The 26,215-nt window shown below is 54.4% G+C and overlaps 1 protein-coding gene across 5 annotated transcripts; it reads left to right on the forward strand.

The window, feature by feature from the left end:
- Positions 1-2,582: 2,582 nt before the first annotated feature.
- ZNF414 (zinc finger protein 414) lies at positions 2,583-25,381 on the forward strand. Of its 5 annotated transcripts, none has more exons than XM_084614189.1 (9): positions 2,583-2,728; positions 15,962-16,115; positions 17,829-17,939; positions 18,941-19,048; positions 20,154-20,259; positions 20,930-21,468; positions 22,510-22,560; positions 23,872-24,030; positions 24,870-25,381. In XM_084614189.1, the coding sequence occupies exons 1-9, from the start codon at positions 2,726-2,728 to the stop codon at positions 24,944-24,946; spliced, it is 1,308 nt and encodes a 435-aa protein (XP_084470315.1). In that variant the 5' UTR covers positions 2,583-2,725; the 3' UTR covers positions 24,947-25,381. The 5 variants fall into 5 exon arrangements, with proteins under 5 accessions (XP_084470315.1, XP_084470318.1, XP_084470316.1 ...); XM_084614192.1 differs by having other exon boundaries at positions 21,002-21,468; XM_084614190.1 differs by having other exon boundaries at positions 17,832-17,939.
- The last annotated feature ends 834 nt before the right edge of the window (positions 25,382-26,215 follow it).

The following is a 26,215-nucleotide window of genomic DNA, read 5'->3' on the forward strand; positions in this document are numbered from 1 at the left end:
ATGGTAGCAGATGACAGAACGAGGAGTAATGGTCTCAAGTTGCAGTGGGGGAGGTTTAGATTGGATATTAGGAAAAACTTTTTCACTAAGAAGGTGGTGAAACACTGGAATGCGTTACCTAGGGAGGTGGTAGAATCTCCTTCCTTAGAGGTTTTTAAGGTCAGGCTTGACAAAGCCCTGGCTGGGATGATTTAACTGGGAATTGGTCCTGCTTTGAGCAGGGGGTTGGACTAGATGACCTTCTGGGGTCCCTTCCAACCCTGATAGTCTATGATTCTATGATTCTATGACTACAGAGAGTTCTTTCCCAGGTGTCTGGCTGATGGGTCTTGCCCACATGCTCAGGGTCTAACTGGTCACCATATTTGGGGTCAGGAAGGAATTTTCCCCTGGGTCAAACTGGCAGAGACCCTGAGGGGGTTTCACCTTCCTCTGCAGCATGGGGCACAGGTCACTTGCAGGCTTAAACTAATGTCAGTGGTGGATTCTCTGTAACTTAAAATCTTTACACCATGATCTGAGCACTTCAATAACTCAGCCAGTCGTTATGGGTCTATGACAGGAGTGGGTGGGTGCAGTTCTGTGGCCTGCAAGGTGCAGGAGGTCAGACTAGATGATTATAGGGTTCTCTTCCGGCCTTAAAGCCTCTGAGTCTATACTGCTGCTTGACCCCACATGCCCCTTCCACCCAGAGCCATGCCTGGTAACAGCAAAAACTACCCTGTGGAACTTCCTCAGAGCTAAACATGCCTTTGGTCTGGGAATAACTGGAGAAACTTCGGCCCAAAGGGCAACTCAGAAAATGTACAAATGCCTAAGAAGAAGGACTTACTGTGCATTAATCATAGGCCTCTCCAAGGGGCTGATGGCTGTAATAGCTAAGCATCTTCTGTACATTAAAGACCAAAGGCTCCTCACCGGAGGGAAGGATGGAAGGGGTGTTATCTCCATTAAGGAGCAGTGGCCTGTCCAAGGTCACACCACATGTCTGCAGTATAGCCAGAAACTGATCCCAGGACTCCTTTTAACAATACTAACCCCTAGCTCGTCACTCACCCTTTGCATCAGCAGCTCTCAAAGCACTTTACCAGAGAGGTCAATATCCTTATGCCATTTTACAGATGGGAAAACTGAGATACAGAGAGGGGAAGTGACTTAGCCAGGGTCACCCAGCAGGCCCGTGGGTGAGCTGGGAATAGAAGAGCCAGGAGGATCTCTCTTAAAGGAGCAGAGCTACTAAACATGGGGCCTAGTCTCCCTTCAGAAAGGTTTGTACAGCTCCCACTAAGAATAGCACAAAGGTAACCTAGGACAGAGGTTTCTTCTGTATCTAATAAACACATAAACATCAGTCTCAGCCATTCATCTCATTCCTGCGAGACCCATTACTAAGAGTTATTGAAAACTAGACTGGACAAAGCAGTAGATAATTAGAGGAAATCCCTCACTATCTAGTGGATGACCCAGGTCAGCGGGCCACAGACTGGTTTGCGGTCCCATGTGAACATTTTCTAAGGCCCCAAGGTACCAGGATTTTACTGTACAATTACAGCATTTACACAGCATTATGCTCAGTCGCAGTGTTTGGGGATATGGAGGGAGGGGCTGCTGGTCCTTTTAATAATGAGAAAAGACATCTTTGGCTTTGGCAAGTGTGAGAACCTAATATTCTCCTTTTCTGTCACCCAGGATCTGTGAAAGCCCTTTGGGGCAGAGGCTGTCTCGTGGTTCTGTTTTTGTCCAGTATCTAGCACAATGGGGCCCTGAACAGGATTGGGGCTCGGAGGGACTTCTGCAGTACAAATAGCCATGCCAATTCAACCTAGTCAAGCCTAGCAAGTTCTTAAAGAACCTAAAATGTAATCATAAGGTGGGATTTTCAAAAGTGCCTCAAGCAATGAGGTGTCCAATTCCCACTGAAGGTTGACAGGAGTGGGGTGCCTAAATCCTATAAACTCTTTGGAAAATCTTGCCGCTAGGCCCTGAAGTGGTAGAGTAGAGGGTCCATCTGCACGGACCTTGTTGCTGGCTCAGGGCTGTTGTGAGATGGGCTCAGTTACGAACAGACGTGGGGGCGTCTCACACGCCTGGCCTTGCACAGAGCAACACCTGCCAGCGAGCCGCAAACCCCACGCCCGCGACAAACACCCGAAAGGTCAGGATGCTGCCGCCATTTTCTGCACCTGGATGCGATGGCTCGGTGCACATCGGCCACTCCGTGCATTGCCCTAAACAAAGCCCGGGTGCCCCATGGCCTGGGCGGAGCTTTGGGGCTGGAAAGGGGGAAGATGGGGATCTGCCCCCTTCTATGAGCACCATCACCTCTGGCCTTTAAACAAAAAACGAAGGGGGAAAAAAGGAAGCAAACAAAAAGCAGGAGAGAAGCACATGAGAGACACAACCATGTGATAGGAGAGAGGGAGGAGGGGGGACCAAGGGGGTAGGGCGCTGGAGTCACCGCCTCTTGGGTTTGTGTTGGAGTCTTGTCAACTCCAGGAGATCCCCCCCCCTTTGCTAAAGGAATCTAATCCCTCACTTCCCTCCTCTAACAAATCCCTCCCCCTTCTCCCCCCCCCCAATCACCCTCGGTCTCGCGACAGCTGCTTAACATAAAATGGCTACAATGTAACATCTTTGCCTTGTGATGTCTCTCGCTGCTGCTCCGGGAGAATTTGGGATCTAAAGCCAGAACAAAAGCCCCTCCCCTGCAGGACCTGCCAGAGAAATGGTAGGTGACCTCTGCTAATCCAGGAGCAGCCTTTCGTGTCTGTCTGTCTGTGTTGGGGGGCAAGCCCCTTCCCCCCCTTCTCACCTCCCTGATCCTGGCCCGGCGAGACACGAAATAAACGAGCCCGGTACAGCAGAGGGAGCCTGAAACTGACCCGAGGCAGCTGGGCTCTCTGCCTGTGAAATAAACCAGAAGGGGCTGAAAGTAAGTGAGGAGGAGCTGGTTGGGGCGGGGGGGGGGAGGTCGCCCCCTCCTCACCCCCACAAAGAGAGAAGCAGGTCATGCTAAAAAAAGGGGGGGGTAGCGTTACATATTCCCCCCCCACCCTCCCCTAAAATAATCCACCGCATTTGTGTTTTGCAAAGGGAGAAAATGTCACCCCATCTGCTAGGGTGGAGTTGGGGGCGGGGGGATTCAAGCCCTGGTGGGGGAGGAGGGGTGCGGGCCTGCGGGGGAGGGGGCGCCCTCGGTGGCCTTATGTCCTTTGGTTATGACAGGCCTGGTTCTGGGGGCTCCTGGATTTGGATACAGGACCCTCTAAACTAGCCCGCTGGCTAGCAGCTTCTGTACTCCGAGGGGAAAGGAAAACTGAAACTGGCTGAGCCAGGCAAATGGCTCCTGGGGGGTGGAGAGGAGTGGCACCATTGGGCAGGGGCCCAGTCATTACAGCCATTCTTCCCCCCCTGCCCCAAGGATGATCATGAGCCAACCTGGTATAGGGTTGCTAATGGGAATTCACGTTGTACTGTGCCCTGCCCATTGTACCCTCCCGCCCATCTGTCACACGGACCTGGAGTGGCCCCGTTTTTTCTTCCCAGGAAGCTGTTTGTTTATTTCATATTGATTTTTCTTTCTCCTTTTTATAAATTGTCTTTGTTTGCAAAGGACACCCCTGGGAAACCTCAGTTTCTCTCCCCCTCCCCCAATCCCGATTGACTGCACATGTTAGCTGGCTCCTTGTCCGAGAGCTGCTTGCACTGGCTTTGTTATTGTCGTCTTAGAGTCGCTGGCAGATGCCCTGGGATGCTACAGTTATTCAGAGGGCTCAGGGCGGCCTGAACTGCTTGCACGCGGTGACAATGGGTGGGCTGTTGCACCGGTTTGGGCTGGTGGTGGCTGTTTGTTGGGAAAACTGGGGTTCAAGCCTTTGTTTTGGGGGGGGCAATTCTCCCCCTCACCCCCTATTGCTGTAATGCCCGGTGTGTGTATGGTGAAGTATGGATGCATAGGAAGATCCTGCAAGCTGAAATAACTTCAGATGGGCCCTGCGTGGAAGGAGGCTTCCTCTGCAGCTTAATTTGCAGGATAGCACATGGGGCTGTGGTAACCGATCACTGTCAGATGCGGGGTGGAGGGGGAAGGAGAGCGAGAGAGGCTCTTGGGAGAAGGTTTCAGAGGTAGCCGTGTTAGTCTGTATCGGCAAAAACAACGAGGAGTCCTTGTGGCACCTTAGAAACTAAGAAATTTATTTGGGCATAGATATCTATTTATACTTTATAATATTTTATTTAATAAATTATTTATGCCCAAATAAATTTGTAAGTCTCTAAGGTGCCAGAAAGACTCCTCGTTGTTTTTTCTTGGGAGAAGGTGGTTTTACCGATGATGATAGATCATATCATCTATTCTGTTTCCTAATGCCTGATTATTTGACTTACATGACCAGGTGTGTGAATAGGCAGAGATTAGTGATGAAAGGTTCCAAATTAAGGCCTGATCTACACTTAAAAATTTTTGCACTCCAGGTAGGTGGACCTAAGCCTGGTGTAGACACGACTTGGTCAGTGGAAGAATTCTTCTGCCAGTCTAGCTACTGCCTCTCGGAGAGGTGGGTTAACAACATTGATAGAAAAACCCCTTCCATCCATGTAGGAAGCGTCTATGCCATGGTGCCGTAAGCTGCTCCACTAGAGCATGGACATGGCCTAAATGAGCTATGAGGAAGGATTTGAAAGAAGCATTTTCAGAAGGACTATTAAAAAGATTGCTTAGGGCAAGTCACTTGACTTGGGGTCATTAAAAGCTGGCATAGAAATGGTGAAAGCATCATAAATGTAGGACCCTGACATGCAGCCCTCTCTGAAAATAATTAAGAGCAGGGGAAATGCTGTAATCCACCATCACAGCCGCATTTATTCCAGTGACTAGATCTTGAAATTAACACCGAGGTATGATCACGGCTTGGTGCAGGGAGGATTCAAAGCAACTCTGTGTGTTCCTCTGACTAGCATGGGTCAGATGCTTCATAAATAAGAGTGATCTCCACCGAGAATGTATTTAATCACGAATGCAAAGTTCTTGTCTTTTCCCCTTGTCATTTAAAAAGAAAAGAAAGGAAGAAATCTATGTTTAAGGCTGAAATAAGGAAAAACAAGTGTCGTCATCTGGATCCATTATAAACTGTAGATTATGGCGTTGAAGTTCAGGGTCAGCCCCATGCGATAATATAAAACACACGTGTGTGGGGGGCGGATGAGTCAAGGAGACTTTGGAAGAGAAATCTGAATTATCTCACTTTCATGCAATTTGAGCTCAGTTGTAGTGATCTTTTAACATAGTTATTTTTATTTAACGTGTACGTAATTAACCCTGTGATCCCTGGTCTGCTTGTATACATCAAGAAAGGAAAAGGCTTACCTGAGACAAATTTATGCTTTCCAGATTGAGCAGGAAACACTGAGCGAGCAGCAGCCAGAGCTGTGGGTTGAAAGCTCAGCAGAACGATCAGTGAAAAAGCCGCTCTGCTGTCATAGCATTTATTTCCTGTATCTCTAGGCCCCTTCTCTTTTATTACATTTGTAGTGAGTGATCAGGATTCCCTGGCTCCAAACCCTTTGTCTCTCATCTCTGTGTGTGACAATATGTGTTTCAGAAATTGTATTAAACCTCTGGCTGCAGAGCATGGTGTAGATCCTCAAATAGGATTATTTGTTCCATGTAGCCCACTGCTGTGGATTCGTGAATGTCTTCTGTTAGCTGGTCTGAAGGAGCCCTCCTGTTTGCACTGGGGAGCCAAGCCAGGGCAGTTAACAGACGGGGCAATGGTGACTTCTCCCCTCGTTAGGGCTGCGTAGTTGCTGTGAACACCTCCCCCACGAACCTCCCCCACGACCGTTTGTTCGAATTTTGTAAAGGACCGTGTTCTGGCTGCGTTTGCTTCCTGCAGCTGTTCTAGTGAGAGAGCTCACTAGTGGAAAGTCTCTCCGGCTGGGGGTGGGGAATGGTGAATTTTTGCACAACCAAGCGGAATACTTGCAAAAAGTGACTTCTGAATTAGCAATCGGGGCTGGAATCCTGACTCGAACGGTGTGTCTACACGGCAGTCTGAGGCGTGATTGCAGCGTGGATAGACCGACCTGAGCTGGCTCAACCAGCACTCATGCCGCTAAACGGAGCAGTGATGATGCAGTGGCCCGGGCTTCCGTGCGGGCTGGCTAGAAACGCGAGCGTTTCCCCGGGCTCCCAGCGTGCTGGTACAGCCCATGCCACCACATCTACATTGCTGTTTTTAACCGTGCGAGCTCGGGTGCGTCTGCCTCTGATTGTGCTGCAGACATACCGTAAGAGTTAAGGTTTGGAGGACAGAAATACACCGAGGAGTTATGGCCCTGATTCCCATGGCCCTGCACCATGTGCCGTCCCACCAGGGCATGGTCTGATCTGGAGGCGGCCGAGAACACTCCCATTCTGATCTGGTAACATGCTGCCCCTGCTTTGCACTGAGGGTGAGTGGGCGCAACAAGGAGCGGGGACCTGGAGAATTGGAGTTGGGGGAAGGGGAGGGTTGCTGTTCTGTACCAGATACTGAAATGGGGGCTAACCCCCAGGGGAGATCAGGCCTAAAATTCTCTCTCGCCTTTCTCTGGCTCTCAAAACACGGTGGCCGTTTGGGGAGGAGCTGATGCAGTGTCCAAAGTGAGGAACGAGGATCTGAAAAAAAACCTCCCTATTTCAAACACCTGACCGCCGCTTCCCTTTCTTAACTCGGAACGTTCTGCGCCCAAAACTGGATTCTCCCCCCCGGCCCCTTCCCGCTACGCAGGCGCACGCTCGCTGCTTCCTGTGGGGCTTCGAAGATGCTCGTTCCCTGCCGTAGATCGAACCCCTGAAGAAAGGAGGCTGAATAGGTGTTGCCATAGCAACGAGTGGTGCTGCTCCCAATGGAGAAGCCTGACCTGGGGTGCTATAAATCAGCAGGGGAGTCTGGGGAAAATCTGTCCTGTTACCTTCCCCGCGCCCCACCCCAAATCAGCAGGGTTTTCTCCATCCTCTTACTCCAAATCTGCAGGGATTGTTCGGTGGTTCACTGAGTTCTCTCCACTCCCAGCGTGCCATGGACAGGGCAGAGGCCATAAAGCTCATGGAGAGCCATTCAGAAATACCCCTGGCTTTCAGAGAGAAGAAGAGTGGAGGCTCGCTGGCCCCTCCCCTGCAAACAGGCCTCCAGCTCCAGATCAGAGAGGAGATCTAAGATCCTCTAGGGCAGGGGGCTTCAACCTTTTCCTTTCCGAGCCTGCCCCCACCACCATGCGCTATAAAAACTCCACGGCCCCCCTGTGCCACGATAGCTGGCTTTCTGCATATAAAGACCAGGGTCGGCGTTAGGGGGTAGCAAGCAGGGCAATTGCCCGGGGTCTTGCCACAGGGGCCCCCACGAAGCTACATTGCTCAGGCTTCGGCTTCAGCCTCGGGTGGCAGGGATCTGGGCTTCAGCCCCATGCGGCGGGGCTTTGGTTTTCTGCCCTGGGCCCCAGTGAGTCTAATGCTGGCCCTGCTTGGAGGCCCCCCTGAAATCTGCTCGAGACTTCCTAGGGCCCCGGACCCCTGGTTGAGAACTACTGCTCTATGGCACTCGCTCCTGTCCCCTCATCTCCAGCTCCTCCTGGGGCTGTCCACCGGTGCTTGGGGTTGCAGCTGGATGGGACCTCAGGAGGTCATCTAGTCCAACCCCCTGATCAAAGCAGGACCAACCCCCAGTTTTTGCCCCAGATCCCTAAATGACCCCCTCAGGGATTGAACTCACAACGTGCTGAGTTATGTGGCTGTACGGTTTGTGCTCGGCACCTGGAGGTTTACACTAGAGCTGGTGGAAAATCTTTTAACAGAACAGGTTTCCTTTGAAATCCAGAAGGTTTTGTGGGAGCTTCTTAACGTCCATGTAATTTTTTGGATGCGGGGGGGGGGGGAAGGCAAAACTTTTCATTTTGACAAAGTTGCGTCAGTTTGCTTCTTCAGACTTTTATATTACACAATGTTTAAGATTAGGTGGATTTAGTAGATTGAGTTTTTTAATACAAGTCAGAATGAATCAAACCATACTAAAGAAACACTTTGATGCTATCGAAATGAAATATTTTGATGGTCCTGAATCTTTTTATTATTATTATTTTTATTTTACTTTTTGTTTTGTAGGAAATTCTGAAACTTTGTTCTTCGTTCCCAATTGGAAGAATTTTTTTTCTAAACATCTGAATTTCCCACAGAACAGGAATTCTGGGTCCCAGTCAGCTCCAGTTTTTTCACTGGTGTGACGGGCGTGCTTCAGGCCTGATCTAAGCCCCAGGATGTTGATGGAACGATGCCCATTTGCTAAAGCAAGCTTTGGAACAGGGGCTCAGCAAATGAGGAGCCCTTGTCTCATTGCATGTGCAACTTGCATGGGGAAGGGGAGCACAAATCCTATTGACGTGCAGTCGGACTTGTGCTTTGAAGTCAAACGGGTGCTTTTTAACATCCCAGTTTAGCCACTCCACCTTAATATTGTGCTAACCTTGACGTAGAACCTTAACTCTGTCCCTTTGTGTATGTGCATCATGATACAGGCTTGCACGAGCCGTTCCCAAATTTAATATTCTGCAGCTTACATCTTACTAGCCTACAGGGGATAAATCTAGAACACCAATTACTTTCAGTGTGTCTGGTTCACAGTACCCCAAGACTAGATATTGACACAGTCCTTGAAACATCCTATATGTTGTCCTATCCCCTCTCTCCCCCCTCCTGCTCCTTGTTTGTTCCATTTACCTGCTGTCTTCTCTCTTAAATTGTAAACTCTTTGGGGGCAAGGACTGTCACTTATGTGGTCTGTCCAGTGCCCAGCATAGTTGACTTTCAATGGGATTTAGGTCATAAGTCTCTTAAGTGCTCTTGGAAAACTTAACCCTTTACCCTAAGGCACATACGCAAGTGGGGGCAGAGCTAAAGTTGTACGTGCAGACTTCGCTCTGGCAGTCAGATGACTCCGTGATCTCTGTGGAATTCTCTACGCACTTTGAGATTACTTTTAGCTGGAGGTGATTGTCGGTCTTTGTTTCTTGTGTGTCCGTGGGACTGAGCCAAACCAACCTTGGGGATGGCCCAGTGTGGACGGAATGATTGACTTTCCCTCAGACTTGTCTGCTATGCAGCATTTTTGTTTTTTCTACCTCCGGGGGGTCATTTGAACATTTGCACGTAGGGATTTTTTTTGACCTGGTATCTCTCGCTTTTGTTGTTTTAAAAAATTACCCCTGCAGAGATTGTACGTGGCGGAGGGGGTGGGGGGTTTCAACAGAAACTGACGATCGCAAATGCACAGACCCGCAAGCTGACGCTATGGCTCATGGTACTTTGTGTGTCTCTTTACTCTATTTTTCCAAAGGAGGAGATGTGCTGAAAAGTTCACAGCTTACAAAGCAAACACCCCCTGGGGCCTTAGACCCCTGCTGGGGGTTTGGGCAAAAATTCTTTTGCCACCTGGGGAAAACCCCAGCCTAAGGGTAGAGAGCATAGAATTTCCAGCCCCTGTATTGGTTTGGGGGGGAGGGGGAGGAGTTCCGATCCCTGGGGGCGGGGGGGGGGGGTGAGAAGATGGCAGAAGCATCACCTCTGAGCTAAGTCCCAGTCGCCCCACTGAAAGATTCCCCCTTTGCTTGTGTGTGGTTGTTGTAGGCTGCTTGGTTCCGCTCGGGGTCTGTGGCTTGGTCCAGGGACCACTCTAAGGCACCCTTGATAGAGGCATAGCCCTGTGAGGTGCCTTACGTCTCCCCATATGCCCGGTCTGTTCCCCTCTTTGGGATTTAAGGAAACACTTGGAACGTGTCAGGGTAACTGGAGCGCCGTGATCACTCACCTTTGTCCTAGGTACCACTTCTCAGGCAAGTGGTGTGGGCACCTGAGCTGCTGGGCCCTGAAGCCTTTGCACCTGATGGGTCCCAAATATCCATCTACCAACTGCACGCGTCCCCGCTACTGCACCCCTGGCTCTGTCCTCCCAACTGCCCCCGAACCTTCCCCTCCTGGCCTCTAAGGAGGAGAAGTAAAAGAGCAGCAGCATTCGCCTCATTGTGCTGACCCTGTGAGGGCTGAGATGATTCACCCCATAATCAATCCCACAGTGTAGCGGCAGCAAAATCCTCTAGACAAGGCCAGGGAGTTTCTGGCTTTAAAGGCACAGACTGGGCAGGTAGCATAACACTATTGCTGATGGCTGCAAAGAGGCCCCCAAACCAGCAAGCGAACAAGCTGAGCCCCCTAACTTCCTAAAACTGACATCCAGCCTAAGAGGAAGGCAAGGTGGCCTAGTAGATCGGCCACTGGACTTGGACTTGGGAGATCCCAGTGCAGTTTCTGGCTGTGCCACTGGTTTGTCTGGTGGTCTGGCCTTTGCCTTCCCATGCCTCAGTTTCCCCACCTGCAAAAGAAGGATAGTGATTTCTGTAAAGCACTTTGAGCTCTCTTGATGAAAAGAGCTAGATAATTTTGGGGGTTTTGTTTGGTGGTTTGTTTTTTTTGGTTTTGTTTTTTGTTTTAAATACAAACCCCAAAGTTAAGCAGCCAGCCTCGGATCAGTACAATTTTCAGCCCCAATTCTGCCAGGGCTTAAGATCATGCTTAAATGCTTGTGGTGAACAAAAGGTGAGATGTCACCCAGCCATAACCTGGAAGTATTTTCCTGCACTATACCTGCAAATGGGAAGTTGCTGGGCATGGCGAGGACGTTCTTCTACCCGGGTTCTTCCCCTGTCGCTTTTACTTTTCCATGAAAAATCCATGAGGGGAATATGGCTGACTAAGACAGGAGGTCAGAGTGGTGCTTGGGCGATGGCTGGCCCACGAAGGCCAATGAACCTGCTACGGCCCTTTGCCAGCAGCTGGGGGAGTTGTTAGCTCAGGCAGTGGGCCGCCTGCTTTCCGAACCAGAAGTCGCAGGTTCAATCCCCACTGCTGACAACTCCCATACAGTGCAGCTGGGTTGAGAAGCCACGTGGCAAATTTGTTGGGGCAAGGTCCTTATCTCCTTCCATCCCTAGCTGGCGCTGACTGCGATGCTTCGCTTGGGGAATCCCTAGCCCCGACATGCTCTATAGCAGCATGGCCAGGAGGGGAAACAGGCTCCTCTTTGTGTGCCACAGAGCAGGCTTTTAAAGTTTGCTGCCTCTGTACAAACCAGGACCGAGCCTCTGCCCGCCATCAGCCTCGCTGCTCAGAGGCGCCTGAGGGGGTCTGGTTCTGTGCAGTACCAGCTGCCCCAAGCACCGAGCTAAGCATGGCAGGTGCCATACTCACCGGTGGCTTGCAAGTGGCCTGGGCATCCCTGGCAGCGAGGGATCCATCTGTGGCCCTTTCAAGAGGCATGGTTAGGGTGCTAGCCTGCCATTTGGGTTTAATTCCTCGCTCTGCCACAGGCCTCCTGTATGACCATGGGCATGTCATCTGTAAAACGTCAAACCTCACTGGGTGCCAGGAGGAGAAACACATTGGATACTAGGGGGATGTGGCGGGTATCCTGGGGATTTTGGCAGTGGGGAGCCTTGCACTTCTAGGTCATGGATTCAGATCCTGTCCAGGGCAATAATGATCAAAAATCATTCACCTGACTTGTGGTTTGCATGAAAATGAGTTTAATGGTGACAGGCCAGTTCCTAGTGGGGCAAGTGTCCACAACTGGCAGAAAGGCCAGCATCAAGGAGGCCATGGAGCAACTTATGTGACCCTCCCCTGTGGTCAGGGCTGTGGGGTACTCCGGCTGCATTCAGGCCTGGTACAGAGTAAACACCAGGCTCTACTGGAAACAAGTTAGTGAGTTGCACCACGGCGGTGCCCTGCTCTTGATGTGCCAATGTGAACCAGAGCTACACGCCCATGCCCAGGGGGAAGCAGCCCCACTGGTCCAAGGACACCTGCCCAGGCAAACCAGAAATCCAGCTCTAATGGTGGGCGCTTTGCCTGGAGTGGACTGGCCCAATGGTCTCCCGCTGGACCTGCCCTGTAGTTAGTAGCATTGGCGTTAGATTTTCATCCCTGCACGAGAGTCTGAGCAAAGGGTGAGCTCTGGCACCTCCTTGTCCCCAAGCAGCTGGGCTGCCCTGAGCCCTCCATGGGGGGGGGGGGGGGGGGGGGAATGAGCCAACTGATGGAATGGCATGGGGTCCCCTACACAGCCCTGTCCTCTACCTCCCACTGCTGCCTCCCTGTGCAGGTGGGGGGAACAGCCCAGTCCCCGACATGAGAGAGGAGTTCACAGCCCAGGGCTAATGCAGCCACTCTGCAGGGGTGGTTGATTTCAGCACCATCCTAAAGAGCTGTTCTGCTCTGACAGCTTTGGGGAAATACATTTGGCAGCTTGGCCTCATTTAGATGACAAGCTCCTCAGGGTGAGGACTGGCTCCCCATCTCGCACAGCACCCAGCAGTGTGTGTGTGTGTGGTTCCCTGCCTCGGCTCCCATCTGTCTGTCAGCCTGGCAGCTGCTGCTCCTCAATGCTTCATCCTCGCTGCAGCTAACGAAACTTAAAATGGCTTTTCAAGACGGTCTGTTTCTAATAGGCTTAGGCTGGGACCCGCGTAGGGAAGGCCTATTTCCCTGGCCCTGTGGGGGAGAGAAAGATAAAGCAGGCTCCCACCATGCACTGCTCCGTCATTAGCTGTCCTGGCAGGCAGATGACCGACCAAGCCAGTGTCTTCCTGCATCTGATCCACCTTCCTTGCCATGGGGAGGCGAAGGGGTTTTTGCAGCTGATCTACGTACTCCTCGCAGGAGCTTAGCTGCAGGCGCTGAGCTCGCGGATGTCTTCAGTGCTGCGTGTGGGGAAGGCTTTGCAAAAACTGGCCACTGGTGGGTGCGCGCCTCTGAGGCCAGCGCAATCCGTGGGGCACGCACTGTGCGTTTGGGTGCACACGCTGGCTGGGAGGAGCAGGCTCCTGATACGAATGCAGGGTATCTTCCAATGGCCTGTTGGGGGTGCTCAGCAGAAGATCTGGATCCTGAGAAAATGCGTAGGAGCTCAAAGAACTAAACATCCCTGGGGGGGGGGGGGAAAGCCCTCTTGCTTCCAGGCTCACCCCACCTCTAACTGCCAGAGGGTGGGGAAAACATCCTTACAGGCATATTATTCCCTAGCTGTCCACTAGGGAGGTTCTTGCAACTCTGCATTGTCAGGGATGGGGTACGGGCTAGATGCGTAGACTATGGGTATGTCTACACCGCAAGGGAAAACCCACAGCTGGCCCGTGCCAGCTGACTCAGGCTCACAGGGCTGTTTCGTTGCTGTGTAGACTTCCGGGCTGGACGCCTTGCCAAATACACGCCATTTCAACCCGGTGACCTTTACGATGCACTCTGAGGGGCTAGCCGAACAAATTCTCCAGTTTGTTTGTTTGACAAGACCTGTTGTCTGTGAAGCTGACACCTAGTTTCAAGCGTGGTGTCATGATATGAGAGCCCCATTAGAGCAACATGTCAAATGGGGTCCTTATTCTTGCTATTCCTATGAGGGTGGTGCCTGTTCATAGATGATCGGCTCTCGGTGCTGGGTGTCCAACCAGGCCCCAGCTGGGAGCCCACCATGGGTCTGAAACCCTCCCCACTCCATGTGATACTCTTCTGTGCTCCCTGTTCATCCCCTACTCGCTTGGCTAAGCATGTGGCCCTATTTTGTGAGAGTCTCCTAGTTTTCAGGACCGTCTTGGGGTCTGGCTAAGGCTGGCCAAGATCCTGGGTTTCGCTCGGCCCCCAGCAATCCTGGCCACCTGCTGCACTGATCCAAGGAGAATCTAGGAAAAGCAGGTCTGGAAGAGGGGACCTTGAGAAATCGTCAAATCCAGCCCCCTGCACTGAGGCAGGACCAAGTAAACTTAGACCATCCATGACCGGGATTTGTCCAACCTGTTCTTAAAAACCTCCAGTGATGGGGATTCCACAACCTCCCTTGGGAGCCTGGTCCAGAGCTTAACTACCCTGAGAGTTGGAAAGTTTTTCCCTAATATCTAGCCTAAATCTCCCTGGCTGCAGTTTAAGCCCACTGCTTCTTGTCCTGCCTTTAGTGGACATGGAGAACAACGGATCAACATCCTCTTTGTAACAGCCCTTAACATGTTTGAAGACTGTTATGTCCCCTTCAGTCGTCTTTTCTCAAGACTAAACATCTGGGTTTTAACCTTTTCTCATAGGTCGGGTTTTCTAAATCTTTTATAGTTGCTCTCCTCTGGACTCTCCAGTTTGTCCACCTCTTTCCTAAAGTGTGGCACCCAGAACTGGACACCATCCTCCCACTGAGGCCTCACCAGTGCCAAGTACGGTGGGACAGTTACCTCCCGTGTCTTGCATACAACACTCCTATTAATACATCCCAGAATATTGGCCTTCTTCAAACCTGTATCACATGGTTTGACTCCTATTTAATTTGTGATCCACTATAACCCCCAGATCCTTTGCAGCGGTATGACCACCCAGCTGCTATTCCCTACTTTGTAGTTGTGTGTTTGATTTCCCCCCCCCCCCCCGCACTTCCTACATAAAGTACTTTGTACTTGTCGTTATTGAATTTCATCTTGTTGAATTCAGACCAATGCTCCAATTTGTCAAGGTTGTTTTGAATTCTAATCCTGCCCCCCAAAGTGCTGGCGACCCCTCCCAGCTTGGTGACCTCTGCAGATTTAAGAAGCATCCTCTCCACGCCGTGATCCAAGTCATTTAATGAAAATATTGAACGGTGCCGGACCCAGGTCTAACCCCTGTGGGACCCCCCCCTACCCCTCCCAGTTTGACACTGATCACTACGACTTGAGTGCAGTCTTTCAACCACCCATTTTGTAGTAATTCCTAGTTTGCTTATGAGAGCGTCATGTGGGACAGCCTTACTAAAATCCAAGAGATCCCCCATCTACAGCTTCCCCTCTATCCGCTGCGCCAGGAGCACTGTCGAAGAAGGACATTTGGTTGGTTTGACGGGATTTGTTCCTGACTGGTGCTGCCACCCCACACCCTGGCCTGAGGGAGCAGTATAGGGTGTCCCGATTTTATAGGGACAGTCCCAATTTTTGAGTCTTTTTCTTATATAGGCTCCTATTGCCCTCCACCCCCTGTCCTGATATTTCACATTTGCTGTCTGGTCACCCTAGAGCAGGAAGCCCCTGCCATCTGCTCATGCCGAGAACCTGACCCAGCTTTGTAGGGGCAGGTCCTTCACCAGGCCCTGAATGAGCAGCAGTCCCCACCCACCTCACCAGCCGTCCCCTCCAGCAGCTCCCCCTTCCTTTCCTTCCCCAGCACCATGTGCTCCTGTCCACCCCAAGGTCCTTCTGCCCAGCCGCTGCCCCCGTCCAGCTCCATTCCAGCCACGCTGGCCTCTCCTCGGTGGTGGGGGACAAGGGGCAGGGAAGGGTGAGTGGCAAGGGAAAGCAGAATGCTGGTGGGCCAGGACAATTCCCTAACATGCCTCCCCACACAGACTAAAATCTTCCCTGTGAGCCCCTCCCCTCCCCGTTGGATGGGCCTCCCGTTTTCTCGCTGTGGAAGTCTGATGCTCCAGTGGCCACAGGCCGAGGTAAAGCTACCTCCTTAGCACCCAAATGCCCCAGTAGCTGAGGAGCAAATAGATGGATGGGGGGGAATTGGTCACCGCTGTTCAAGCAGCTTGTCCCATGCCACACTCGGGAGGGGCGGGACAGGGGAAGCTAAAATGTTTTAAGGAGCAACTAGTTCGGGGGGCAGAGGAGGCCCTGCTTTTGGGGGGCAGCCAGCGGTTGGCATGATGTTCAGAGGATGAGGTGGGCTCCCCGCTTCAATGGGCCACGCAGCTTTGTATCCCTCCCCAGACTAATCACCCCTGGCCTTTTCAGCCTCCTCTCCTAAAGAACCTATCCCCTGCAGGAGTCCATCACATCTGGCAGCTGGGGAGGGGAGGCGTCGGTCTTGCACGTTCACAAGACCTCTCTGTGCACAGCTGACCTTGTCCTCTTGTGTCTGGTTTAGCATCACCAGGAGAAGAGCCCCTCGCCAGTGCCCAGCATTGCCCGCTCCGCCTCGGCCCTCGCTTACCACGAGCACTACGCCTCGCCTGGCCCCGTCAAGAGCAAATCCCTGAAGACGGAGAAAGACGCAGCGTTGCCCTCCTTCTCCTTGGGCGGTAAATACGTTTGAGGGAGCAGAAGTGTCTGTGGGAGATGCGGAGGGTGGATGCAGGTTGCAAGGCAGATGGCATGGGAGGGAAGAGCCATGGGCTCTGTGTGTGTGGCAGGCTGCAGAGTGAAGCCGTCCATTCGTGGAAAGCCCCCGCTCACAGTAACACACAAGCGGAACCTGTTGCGTGGGTTCCCCCCACGAGGCTCTGCTCGAGGAGGTGTCAAACGTGGGATATCAGGAACCATGTGCAGAATTCTCCTGCTGACGCAGTTGAGCACTCCTCTAGCATGGTGTGCGTCTCATGGTCATTGCTGCCACCTCCCACCCGTGTTAAGACCACATGTCCCTCTTCAGGTTGGATAGAGGCCGTGATGTGAGCTAGACGAGCGCCAGGCTGTCTCCCTTCCACCCCCCCATCTTCCCATTCTGAAACCTTTCTCCTCCAGTCCTTCAGGCTTGGACGGGGTGGGCAGGTGACTTAATGGATCAGACTAAGACGGTGGAAAGATCTCTCCAGCTTCTCGCTTGGAATTATGGGAGAACAGGATAATAAATGCTTTTCCCACTTGAAAAAATGTCTTACCCTCTTCAGTGTAGCTGAATTTGGACCTACGAACTCCCCGCCCCCAGGTCTGGACCGTGGCATAGCCCTGGTAGTGAAGATCTAGTGTGTCCCCTTAGTTTTCGGTGGGGGGGGGATCCATTTGGGTCAACGAAAGTTCTGACTTCCAAAGTGCATCCTTCATGTGCTCCATGGGACTCGTCCCTAGCCGAGAGACGCCCATGTGTAGAACTTTTCTGGGCATGCCCTTCTTGGATCCAGGGGCTAACGAGTTTTATGCAAAGAATAGTTCTTTGCTCCAGAGCAAACAGAGCCTCAGAACTTAGTGCATGAGCTGGACATTGACTTTTAAATGGCCTTGAGGCCTTCATTCCTGCTGGCCTCCAAAGGTGGGATGTGGAAGACCTGGTGCCTCAGAGCAGCTAGGAAATAGAGATGAGCCAAGATGTGACCACAGAGCTGGTTCCTTGTCCCCAGATGCCCTGTGGAGGGGCCTGCATGTGGCTCCCTCCCAGCATGGCTCCCAAACCTTTCCAAGGTGTTAAAAGCCTGGCGTTCCGGCTGAGAGCCTATGTCAAGAAGCTCAGGTGAGACCCATGCCGGAATGATGTACTCGGAGGTAGGTCTGTGCCATGGCTGGCCTGTGCCCTTAGCCTGAGTCAGCTGGTCTGTTTAATTGCAGTGTAGATGCTCCCAAGCTCTGGGATCGTCCCACCTTGCAGGGTCCTAGATCCTGGACTCTAGCCTGGGGCCAGACATCTACACCGCACTGAAACCGCCCCATAGTCCGAGCCCCCAAAGCCTGAGTCGGCTGGCACGGGCCAGCCGCGGGTTTTGAATTGCAAGGTAGACCAGCCCAGATGCTCCCAATAAAACCAAAACCCAGATTCAACTTGAAAAGGAATCCAAACTCCTGGAAGTGGCACCCAGCAATGGCCTTGATCGAAATACAGAACTCTGAGACCGCCACGACGGCTGAAATATCCCACTGTGCCTAGCACACTCCTGTTCTGATGGCCTCTGCCTGGTGGCTGACTGGCAATAGCTTTGCTATGCACTGGGCGACATTGCTCTTGACTGCAGCTCGGCCTTGCCCGGCTGCTAGGAGTTCGTCTCCGGTGGCCACGCGCCCGTCGTAATTCAGGATCTCTCCAGCAGGCGACAATGACCCGGCAGTGTCGGGCAGCCAGATGCACCCAACGGGAAGTGGAGGCAGCGGGGCTCAAGCTCAGGACCTGCGGCTCCCGAAGCGCAGACCCCTCCCAGGTGAGCTCAAGGGAGCAGCAGTGCATGGAGGGGGGAGGAGGTAGAACTGTGATTCCCAGCAGGTCCACTCTCTTCCAGCAGAGGGCACCGCTCCAGGTACATTCAAAGGGCCACGACCGTTCATCCGTTTTCTCTAGGGAGACTAACTCGAACTTGTCCCTTAAGTGTTCACCTGGGATTCTTGCTAGTCTGACGTTGCCCCGTCTCGGGGCTTTCCATCTAAGCTAGAGAAGGGGGAGCGGTTTGGGTTCGTGCCGGACTCCTTTACTATGTTCCTGGGCTAATCTGCTAAACTCTTCCTGCTCGCCATCTCCTCTGGGTCTTCTCCCTGGCACCGTTCTCAGGGCAAGGGAAAGCAGTGGCTACCTGGAGCAGGGGAGAGAGACCAGGCAGTGGCAGGAGAGAGGCAGAGGTGGGAAGAAAAGAAAATGGGGACCACACTGTAAAAGGGTCATGATGGGATCTTTCTAAGGGAGAACTGAAGCTCTGGACCCTTTGTCTCTGGTCCAAGCAGAGCCCAGGCTGATAGGGACTGGAAACTGTTGCCATCTGACCACTCAGCAGCCTGTATGACATCAGTTTGGTGGGTCTCCTCAGGGACAGTGCAAAAATCACCATCGCGCCGTGTGAACTGGCCCTGTTGGTGGCTCATCTCGGCAGAGAGCCCCAGCCTGAATGAGCCATTGGGGATCCCCCTAGGTCCGGGGTGAGGTATGCTGTGGGGGGAGCAAAGGGCCGTTGCTGCCATCTGCGCCCCATTCCTGGGTAAACCCGCTACGTGTCCCATCTGCAGGATCTCTGGCCCAGATCTCTGCGAGAGGCAGCCGGCCGTGTTCTCACGGGTAGCTGGCTTGGGCATGACGCACATCAGCCAATTCTGACGCCAGCCGCAGAGGACCAGCGAGGCCCTGCACTTCTTCTGGGGAAGAGGGAGGACATGAAGGGAGGGGAGATACTGGGGCTTGGGAGATAAATGACCCGGCGGCTCTCTCTCCTTCCAGGGAAGCACTACCCGTGCTCGAGCTACGGCTGCAAGCTGGCCTTCCACAGCATGCAGGAACTGATGGATCACATGAGAGTCCACTACAGACCCACCCAGTCCCTGGAGGGTAAGACCTGGGTTGCATATCATCCCAGCAGGGTGCTGGGAGAAGGGGGCCTTGCTGCCGAGAGGTGGGGTGCCAGGACACCACGTGCTCGGGCAGGCTGGATGGGGAGGCCTCGTTATCCCTTCCCAGTGCTTCCTCTGGGGCATCGGCCCTGCTGGGCTACTTCTAAAGCGTCGGTTTGCTGTTGATGACTGAGCAGCTGGTGACGAGACTCCAGCCTGCGGGTTGCTTGTGGGTGGCTTGCGTGAGTGTTTGTCGGAGCTGTGATTGTCCACTGAAGTCGCATGGTATCGCTACCCACTGACCGGCTGGTTGGAACTCTTGTGCAGGGAGAATTGTAACATACAAGTTTGCAAGGCTGGGTTTACATGGGCTTGGCTCCAGTACAGGTGTGGGACTCCCCCAGGAGCTCAGTTCTCTGTTGCTCCGACAAGGAACAACGGGAGGTGCCGGGTACTCTGGTCGTAACTTTTTATAGCAGTACGTGGGAATGGGAGCTCGTAGCTATAAAACTGGAGGGGGGTGGTGGTTGTGTTTCAAACCCCCCCTCGTCCCCCAAGACAGTGTGAAGCGGCACTCGCCCAGCCAAGTGTCCGCAAACAGCAGCTTGCTGATCCCAAACGCTCAGCCCACTGGCTCTGATCGTACACATGCTCCCCAACGTGCCCCCGCTCTGTGCATCTGGCTGCTTGGGACCTAGATCAAATCTGCCCCTTGGCTATCAGAGGAGAAGCTAATTCACTAACTTCCCCACCTCCAGGTTCTCTTCCAAACCCCCTCCCCTCATCTTATCAGCCACTCTCTGCCGAGCTGCTGTGCTGGTAAACTGTATAATTAACCTTTTTTTTTTTAACGGGGCGGGGAGGGGTTTGAAATGTGCCTTGCTGTGATAACTGGGTCCCCTGCCTTCCCTGCAGAGGGTTACTGGCAAATAGACATTCTGTGCGTGTTTGCAGAGGTGAGCACTGTGCATGACGAAGGGGCTGGGCTCCATACCCACTGCGTAGCTGGTTATAAAGAATCCCCTAGATATAAGTTGAGACCGTTGTGTCTAGGGTGGACCTGACGGAGTGTCTCACCGACCCCTCTGCCCCTCTTCTGCCAGGTAAAATATTCCACTGCCCCACCCAGGGCTGCACGGAAACTTTCCCCAGCATGCAGGACCTCGTGGCTCACATGAAGGTGCACTACAAGCCAAACCGCTACTTCAAGTAAGTCCCCTCTCCCCCACCGACCCCCTCACTGGTCCCAGCGAGTCCAGAGCCCCCAGATCTCCTAGGCAGGGCACTGCACCCACCAAGCTATTCTCCAGGGCACTGTCGTAAATGTGCCAAGCAATGGGGCTCTCTCCTGTGGCTTGGGGGACTGTTCAGGAGGCAGTGGGCTTTGCCCTGCAGGGCATAATTTTTTCCTCCGCTCTGTGCTGTCCCTCTGCTTGTGGCCGTGCCCCTGAGTGATCCGATGGGCCAGTTCTTCTCCCTCCTTGGCGCTGGCTTTGTCCCCTGCAGTCTAGAGCCCCACAACCCAACAGGACCTGCCTCCGAGGGTCAGGCTCTGTGCTGCGGAGTGACCGCCAAGGTGCGCAGCGCTTGGGCAGCGCAGCAGGGGGGCGGCGGCTGACGAGAGGGGCCCGTGGCCGCTGGCACTGCTGTGCCAAGCCCAGGGGCAGGAGGCAGCCGCAGCTCTGATTCCGGTTTGGCAGGGGGAGGTCGGGTCAGAAAATGGCTCCACCTCTGGCCATGTGCCTGGAATGGCTCCTTTCTACATGAGAGAGAAAGTTCCTGGTCCGCTCGGCTCTTGGCCTCTCTGCTGAGCCTGCAGGATGGGGGCTTCCCCTCAGGCCAGGCTGTTGTGGACTCGCCCTCTCCTGTCGCTCCCCAGGTGTGAGAACTGCCTGCTGCGTTTCCGAACCCACCGCTCCCTCTTCAAGCACTTGCACGTCTGCTCCGACAGCACCAGCAGCCCGGCTCCAGCGCAGAAAGCCGAGAAGCCCACCCCACCTGCTACCTCCGGCCTGGAGAAGGACCCCCCGGCCAAGCCCCTGGAGGCGCTGCCCAAACTCCAGAGCGTCATCCGGCACATGGAGAAAGAAGCCATCCTCCCCAGCATGGACGCTGTCTCCACCGCGGTGCCAGCCTCACTCCCCACTAGTCTCCCTGGTCTCCACGGCTCCCTGGAGTCCATGCCTCTGGTCTCTCCGGCCTCCCACCCGTTCCCTCTGCTGGAGCCCTCGCTCTTCGGGCCATCGTCCTTGACCCGGTTCTCGGGCCAGCCTCACTCCACGGTGCCGGGGCCTTTCCTGTCCTACATGCACCCGTCTCCCTACGGCTTACCTCAGGCTTCAGTTCAGCATCGCCTCAGGCCGTACCTGCCCAGCCAAGGCCTCCCAGTCTCCAATGCTGTGTGGAAGAAAAGTCAAGGTGAGAACACAGGGCCAGCAGGTAAATCTGTCCTCTTCAGTTGGGAATCACCCATGCTACAGCAAACCTCCTTCCAGGCTCGCCCCAGGCTGCTGCTGCGAGAATCCACAGGTGGGCAGGGAGGCACTTCCAGCCGAGGACGCTACCCACCAGCTGCCTGGTCTTCCCCCTGCCACCCTGAGAACGAGAGAGATCCCACTTGCTCAAGCTCCTAGGTTCCCTCTGTCCCGGACTCCATGGTGGGTGGGGTGGGTTCCAGTGGCCATTTCTCCACCCCTCGTCCCACGATCTCACCCCCAACAAACCAGCTGCTCGACGGGAAAACTTGATCACAAGGCCCACGTCCCTCCTGGAGGGCTCCCCAGACATGGGGCGTGACGCAGGATCCCCTTTGCCCTGCTCTGTTTGCCAAGGCCTGGGGGCATATTGGGCTGAATCCCCCGCTGGCTCCACCAACCTCAGGAGTTACCATGCCAGCTGAGAATTTCCCTCTCGTTCTGTAACCGAGGTCGAGACTCCTCCCTGGCCTGTTCCTCCCTCGCTCCCTCCCGCCAGCCTGTGGCCGCTGTGCTCAGCTGGTGAGCCCCGCTTCCTTTCCTGTGATGACCGTGGTCGGTCTGCGCTGGGGACTCCTTCGGCACAGGATCTGGCGGGAGGAGGAGCCCCGGTGACAGGCTATTGCGACTGCTGCCCAGCTAACGCCCTGGCAAACCTGCGGATGGTGTGGGCACCGGGGCGTGTTCCTGGCTCTCATTTGCTCCAGTGTGAAAGTCCCTCCTTGTGCTAAAAAAAATCCCAGTTCAGCTTCCCCACCCCCAATCTCCGTCCCGCTTCCCGCCCCCTGGAGATGTCCGTGGAGTCCTGCAGGGGCAGCGCGTGGAGCGATGCCCCCTGGTCCTGTCAGCCTTGTTCTGAAAAGCCAGTGGCAGCTGGACACCGCTGGCATCCGAGCCAGGGCCTCTCGGTCGCTTCCCTTCCCCCCCCCCCAGCCAAGGGAGGGGAAGGCCTAATGCTTGTCTCGCCCCTCGATTCCCTTCGCAGGTGTGTGCGTCGGCCCACGCCTCCCATGCTTTGGCTCAGGTGTGACTTCAGGTTAGTCCGGCACCTCTCGGCTTTGGGCTGCTCTCTGGTCACTGGGTGGTGCTGCTGTGCAGTGAGGGGGTGACCTGCCCTGGGAACAGGGGAACCCCAGGAAAGCAGGGAGGAGGGCTTGAATTAGCCACGTCACACAGGACAGCAAAGGGCTCTTAGTCCTTGGAAGGCCCAAGGGCACCACCCAGGGGGCAAAACAACCACAATACGTGTGGTTGGGAGGCTTAGTCCAATAACGGTTCATTCCCTCTGAAACACCTGGCATTGGAAGACCGGATACTGGGCGAGGCGGCCTGACCCAGTCTGGCCGTTCTGGCGTTCTAACCTGCAGCCACATGCCCTGATTGCCTCTGCGCTGCAAGCTAAGCAGGGCCAAGACTGCTCAGTCACTGGATGGGGGACCTCAGAACCCCTCGATAAGGGACATAATACAGAGGCCTTGTACGTCAACCGTTTAATATCTCTAGCTGACAAGGGAGGGTGCTGCCTGCCCTGGTGGGGGGGAAAAGTCTATCCGTTGTCTGGGACTGACTGCTGCTGTGGTGTCTTGATGGAAAAGACTTCTTGTTTAAACCAAACCCTGTGCGGGGCTGGCTTTGTTACCCTCAGCCTGAGGCTGTGTGCCATGTTGCTAGCGTGTGTCTGGGGGGCGCTGGCCCCGATACCTGGGGAGGGAGAGTGGCCCTGCAGTTTCTGGGGGCTCTGACCATTTGCAGAGCAGGGATGGTCTCGGAGGCCTGGCAGCTCTTGAAAGCAGCGTCTGCTGGCCTGTCCCTGCTGGGCAGCGTGGGAAATCGGCTGCTCTCCTGCCTTACCAGGGAGGCTTGGATTTCCCCAGCTGAGCCAAGCATGCGGCAGTGAAGGCTTTGGGCAGGGGGATGACCTGCCCTTTTGGGGCTTAGCTGGAACAGCCACTGGCCCAGCCCCCTGCCCCTTTTCTATGTTAGGGGCGTTACAGTAGCCGTGAGAGGCACCAGTGACCCTGGCCACCCTGCTGGGTGCTGTCCAGAGAGACAGTCCCTGCCCCAAAGCGCATACTGTCTCAAGAGACAAGACAGGCCAAGGGCGGGAGGGGACCAGCTGGTCAGTGGCAGAACTGGGAATAGAACCCAGGCATCCTGAATCCCCGTCCAATATACCATGCTGCCTGCCTTGGCCTTCGGATCTCCCTTCCTGGCGGCCATCAGCTGCTGGGTGCGTCCCCAGGTGCTGCCCAACAGCTGAGCATGCCCAAGGGGGGATGGCCGTGTGACCGCTATCCCAGGGCAGCAGCGAGTCAGGGCCCATGCTTTCCACCCCCCTGTGCTGCAGGCCACTCCTCCAACAGCCGCATTGTGTGGGAGCACACGCGAGGACGCTACACCTGCATGCAGTGCCCGTACTCCAGCGCCTCGCGGGAAGAGATGACGCTGCACATTGAGGATCAGCACAAGAATCCGCCCCTGCCCAGCCGCCTGGATGGAGAGATGGGTGCGGTCCAGTGAGGGGAGGTGGGGGATAGGAATCTGCCATGCTTGCTGGTGGGAGCTGATCTGGGGATCCGGATCCCTGGAATTCAGCCCAGATTCCTTCGCATGACAAGTGTGCCTGTACTCTCAGGGGGAGGAGTGGGTCATATCCCAAAGTCACACCCTTCCCCAGAGCCTGACAGGGCTGCAGTTTGCCCCTCCTGGCTGGAGAAGCAGGGAGCCTGGCTTGGTGAGGTTTAGGGGGGGAGAAAAACTTCTCGCTGATCTAGGTAGGGGAGTAAGCCTCAATGCCCAGGGAGGGGAGAGATGGGGCCACTGCTAAAGCTGCCATAGAAATGGCCCCCTGAGGTTAACTGCTTCCCCACTTGTCTGAGCGGCACCATCTCCATCCTGCAACCTGTCTGGGAAACCTGCCCCTTGCCCGGGTGTCCTGGCCGAAGTGCTCCTATAGGGGCCAGTGCATTGACTCCAGCTCCACCCATGAGCCCAGAACAACTGGATGGTTCTACCAAACTGCAGTGACCTTAGACTTATCATTAGGCTTTAGAGTCAGGTGAGGTGCCTGGAGCAGATAACAGCCTGGGCCTTTCTACCAGCTCCTGTTGTATTGGACCTGACCAGGTTTTCTTGGTCACCAGCTGGGCTAGAAGCTTGCCTTCTACACCAACCCAACACCGTGGGCCTCTGCTGAGATGCAGCAGCGTGGCATAAAGCCAGAGCACTGGCCCCACATGAGCTAGGAGGCCATGCCCCCAGTGTCCCACTTCCCCACAGCCTCTCAAGCAGCTGCCAGGGAGGATTTCTTAGCGCTGATCCTTCAACCTTGTGCTTCTCTTGCAGACTTTGGCGTTGGCCTCGCCTCCTTCCACTCAAAGCTCCCGCCGGAGATGGAGAACTCCCTGTACTCGCAGCTCTGATGCTCCTGCTGAGCCAGGGGTGGGGAGGGAGGGAGGTGTGCATGGGAATGCAGTAGGAACGGGTGTATGTAAAAGCCAGTGCTGCAGCAGGAACCTACCCACCCTCCTCTCCCTTCTTCCCATGCTGTGTTTGCACCGGTCCCCTCAGCGGTAGCCATGCCACTGACTTCAAGCTGTGCACTGCAAAGAGTTTGAGCAGGGAGGGGGCTTTTTCTTGGGTTTGGGGTTTTTGGGGGGTTTTTTTTTTTTTTTGGAAAACTTTAATTTAAGGCCTGGAAGCTTGTATGTGTCATGTCTCCCCCCACCCTGCCCCACTCCAGCTTTTACTGCTCCAGGCACAAGGGTTTGCTGTAAAGCCTGGTAGAGTTGCTCAGGAGTTAGTGGACTTCCTCTCGGGGATGAGGTCGCTAAGAAATAAATGGGAATTGGACAGAAGGGGGCTGTGTCTGCTCTGTGTCACACTGCCTTGGGCATGACCTCTCCCCAGGCGGGGAGCAGGGGGCTGCTAGGCAGGGCTCTGAGCGTGGGCTGCAGCTGGGTAGAAACCGTTGGGAGTTTCCCTTGGGGGATGGAGCTGGGCCTGCCTGCCTCAAGGCCAGATAATTGACTTTTAATAGGGTAATACTAGCAGGGCCTGGCTCCCTCAGAGCACCGTGGCAGGAGCAGGGGGACATGGTCGACCTGCAGGATTCTGCTTAGAGCGAAGGAAGAGGCTGACAGCATCAATCCAGGCCGAGGGAGCTGGCCTGAGCAGGAGTGCTCTGTTCTAGCGGCAGCACCTGCAGGCTGGAACTTGCTGTGTAAACACCCAGCCCCTCTGCCCTTTAGAGCTTCTGCTCTAAGAAAACACGGCCCAGCTAGCCCTGTCTCACAGCAGAGGAGACAGAGACAGAGAGCGGGTGGGCCTAGTTTTCAAAAGTGCACCCCCCATATGCCACATGCTCTGGGTGAAACCAAGCCCCTTGCTCTACACCTCCCAAATCTGACCCGAAGGGACTTGCCCAAAGTTCCTGAGGTAGCACCAGTGTGTAGACACTTCTGGCAGTAACAGGTTTTTTCCTGCCAACTGGTTAATCCAGCTCTCGGGGATGGGAGAGCAAGGGCGCCAGAAGCCTTGTGCTGCTGAGCTAGCTGTATCTACCCAAGGGGGGTAGGCTAACCTGGCTCCGGTGCTCAGGGACTGGAACTGAGCAGCTCAAGTACAACCCCAGGCCAGAGGGAAGTGGAAATTCCCTCCACTCCAAGTGCAGCTGGTTCATGGCTCACACT

This window comes from Lepidochelys olivacea (assembly GCF_965140295.1).
Source record: "Lepidochelys olivacea isolate rLepOli2 genome assembly, chromosome: 25".
In the NCBI taxonomy this organism is placed as follows: Eukaryota; Metazoa; Chordata; order Testudines; family Cheloniidae; genus Lepidochelys; species Lepidochelys olivacea.

Bases quoted from the DNA above. Each gene is read 5' to 3' on its own strand.
- ZNF414 (XM_084614189.1), top strand. The intron at 20,260-20,929 runs GTAAGTCCCCTC...GTCGCTCCCCAG, and splicing joins AAGCCAAACCGCTACTTCAA to GTGTGAGAACTGCCTGCTGC. The intron at 22,561-23,871 runs GTTAGTCCGGCA...CCTGTGCTGCAG, and splicing joins TGGCTCAGGTGTGACTTCAG to GCCACTCCTCCAACAGCCGC.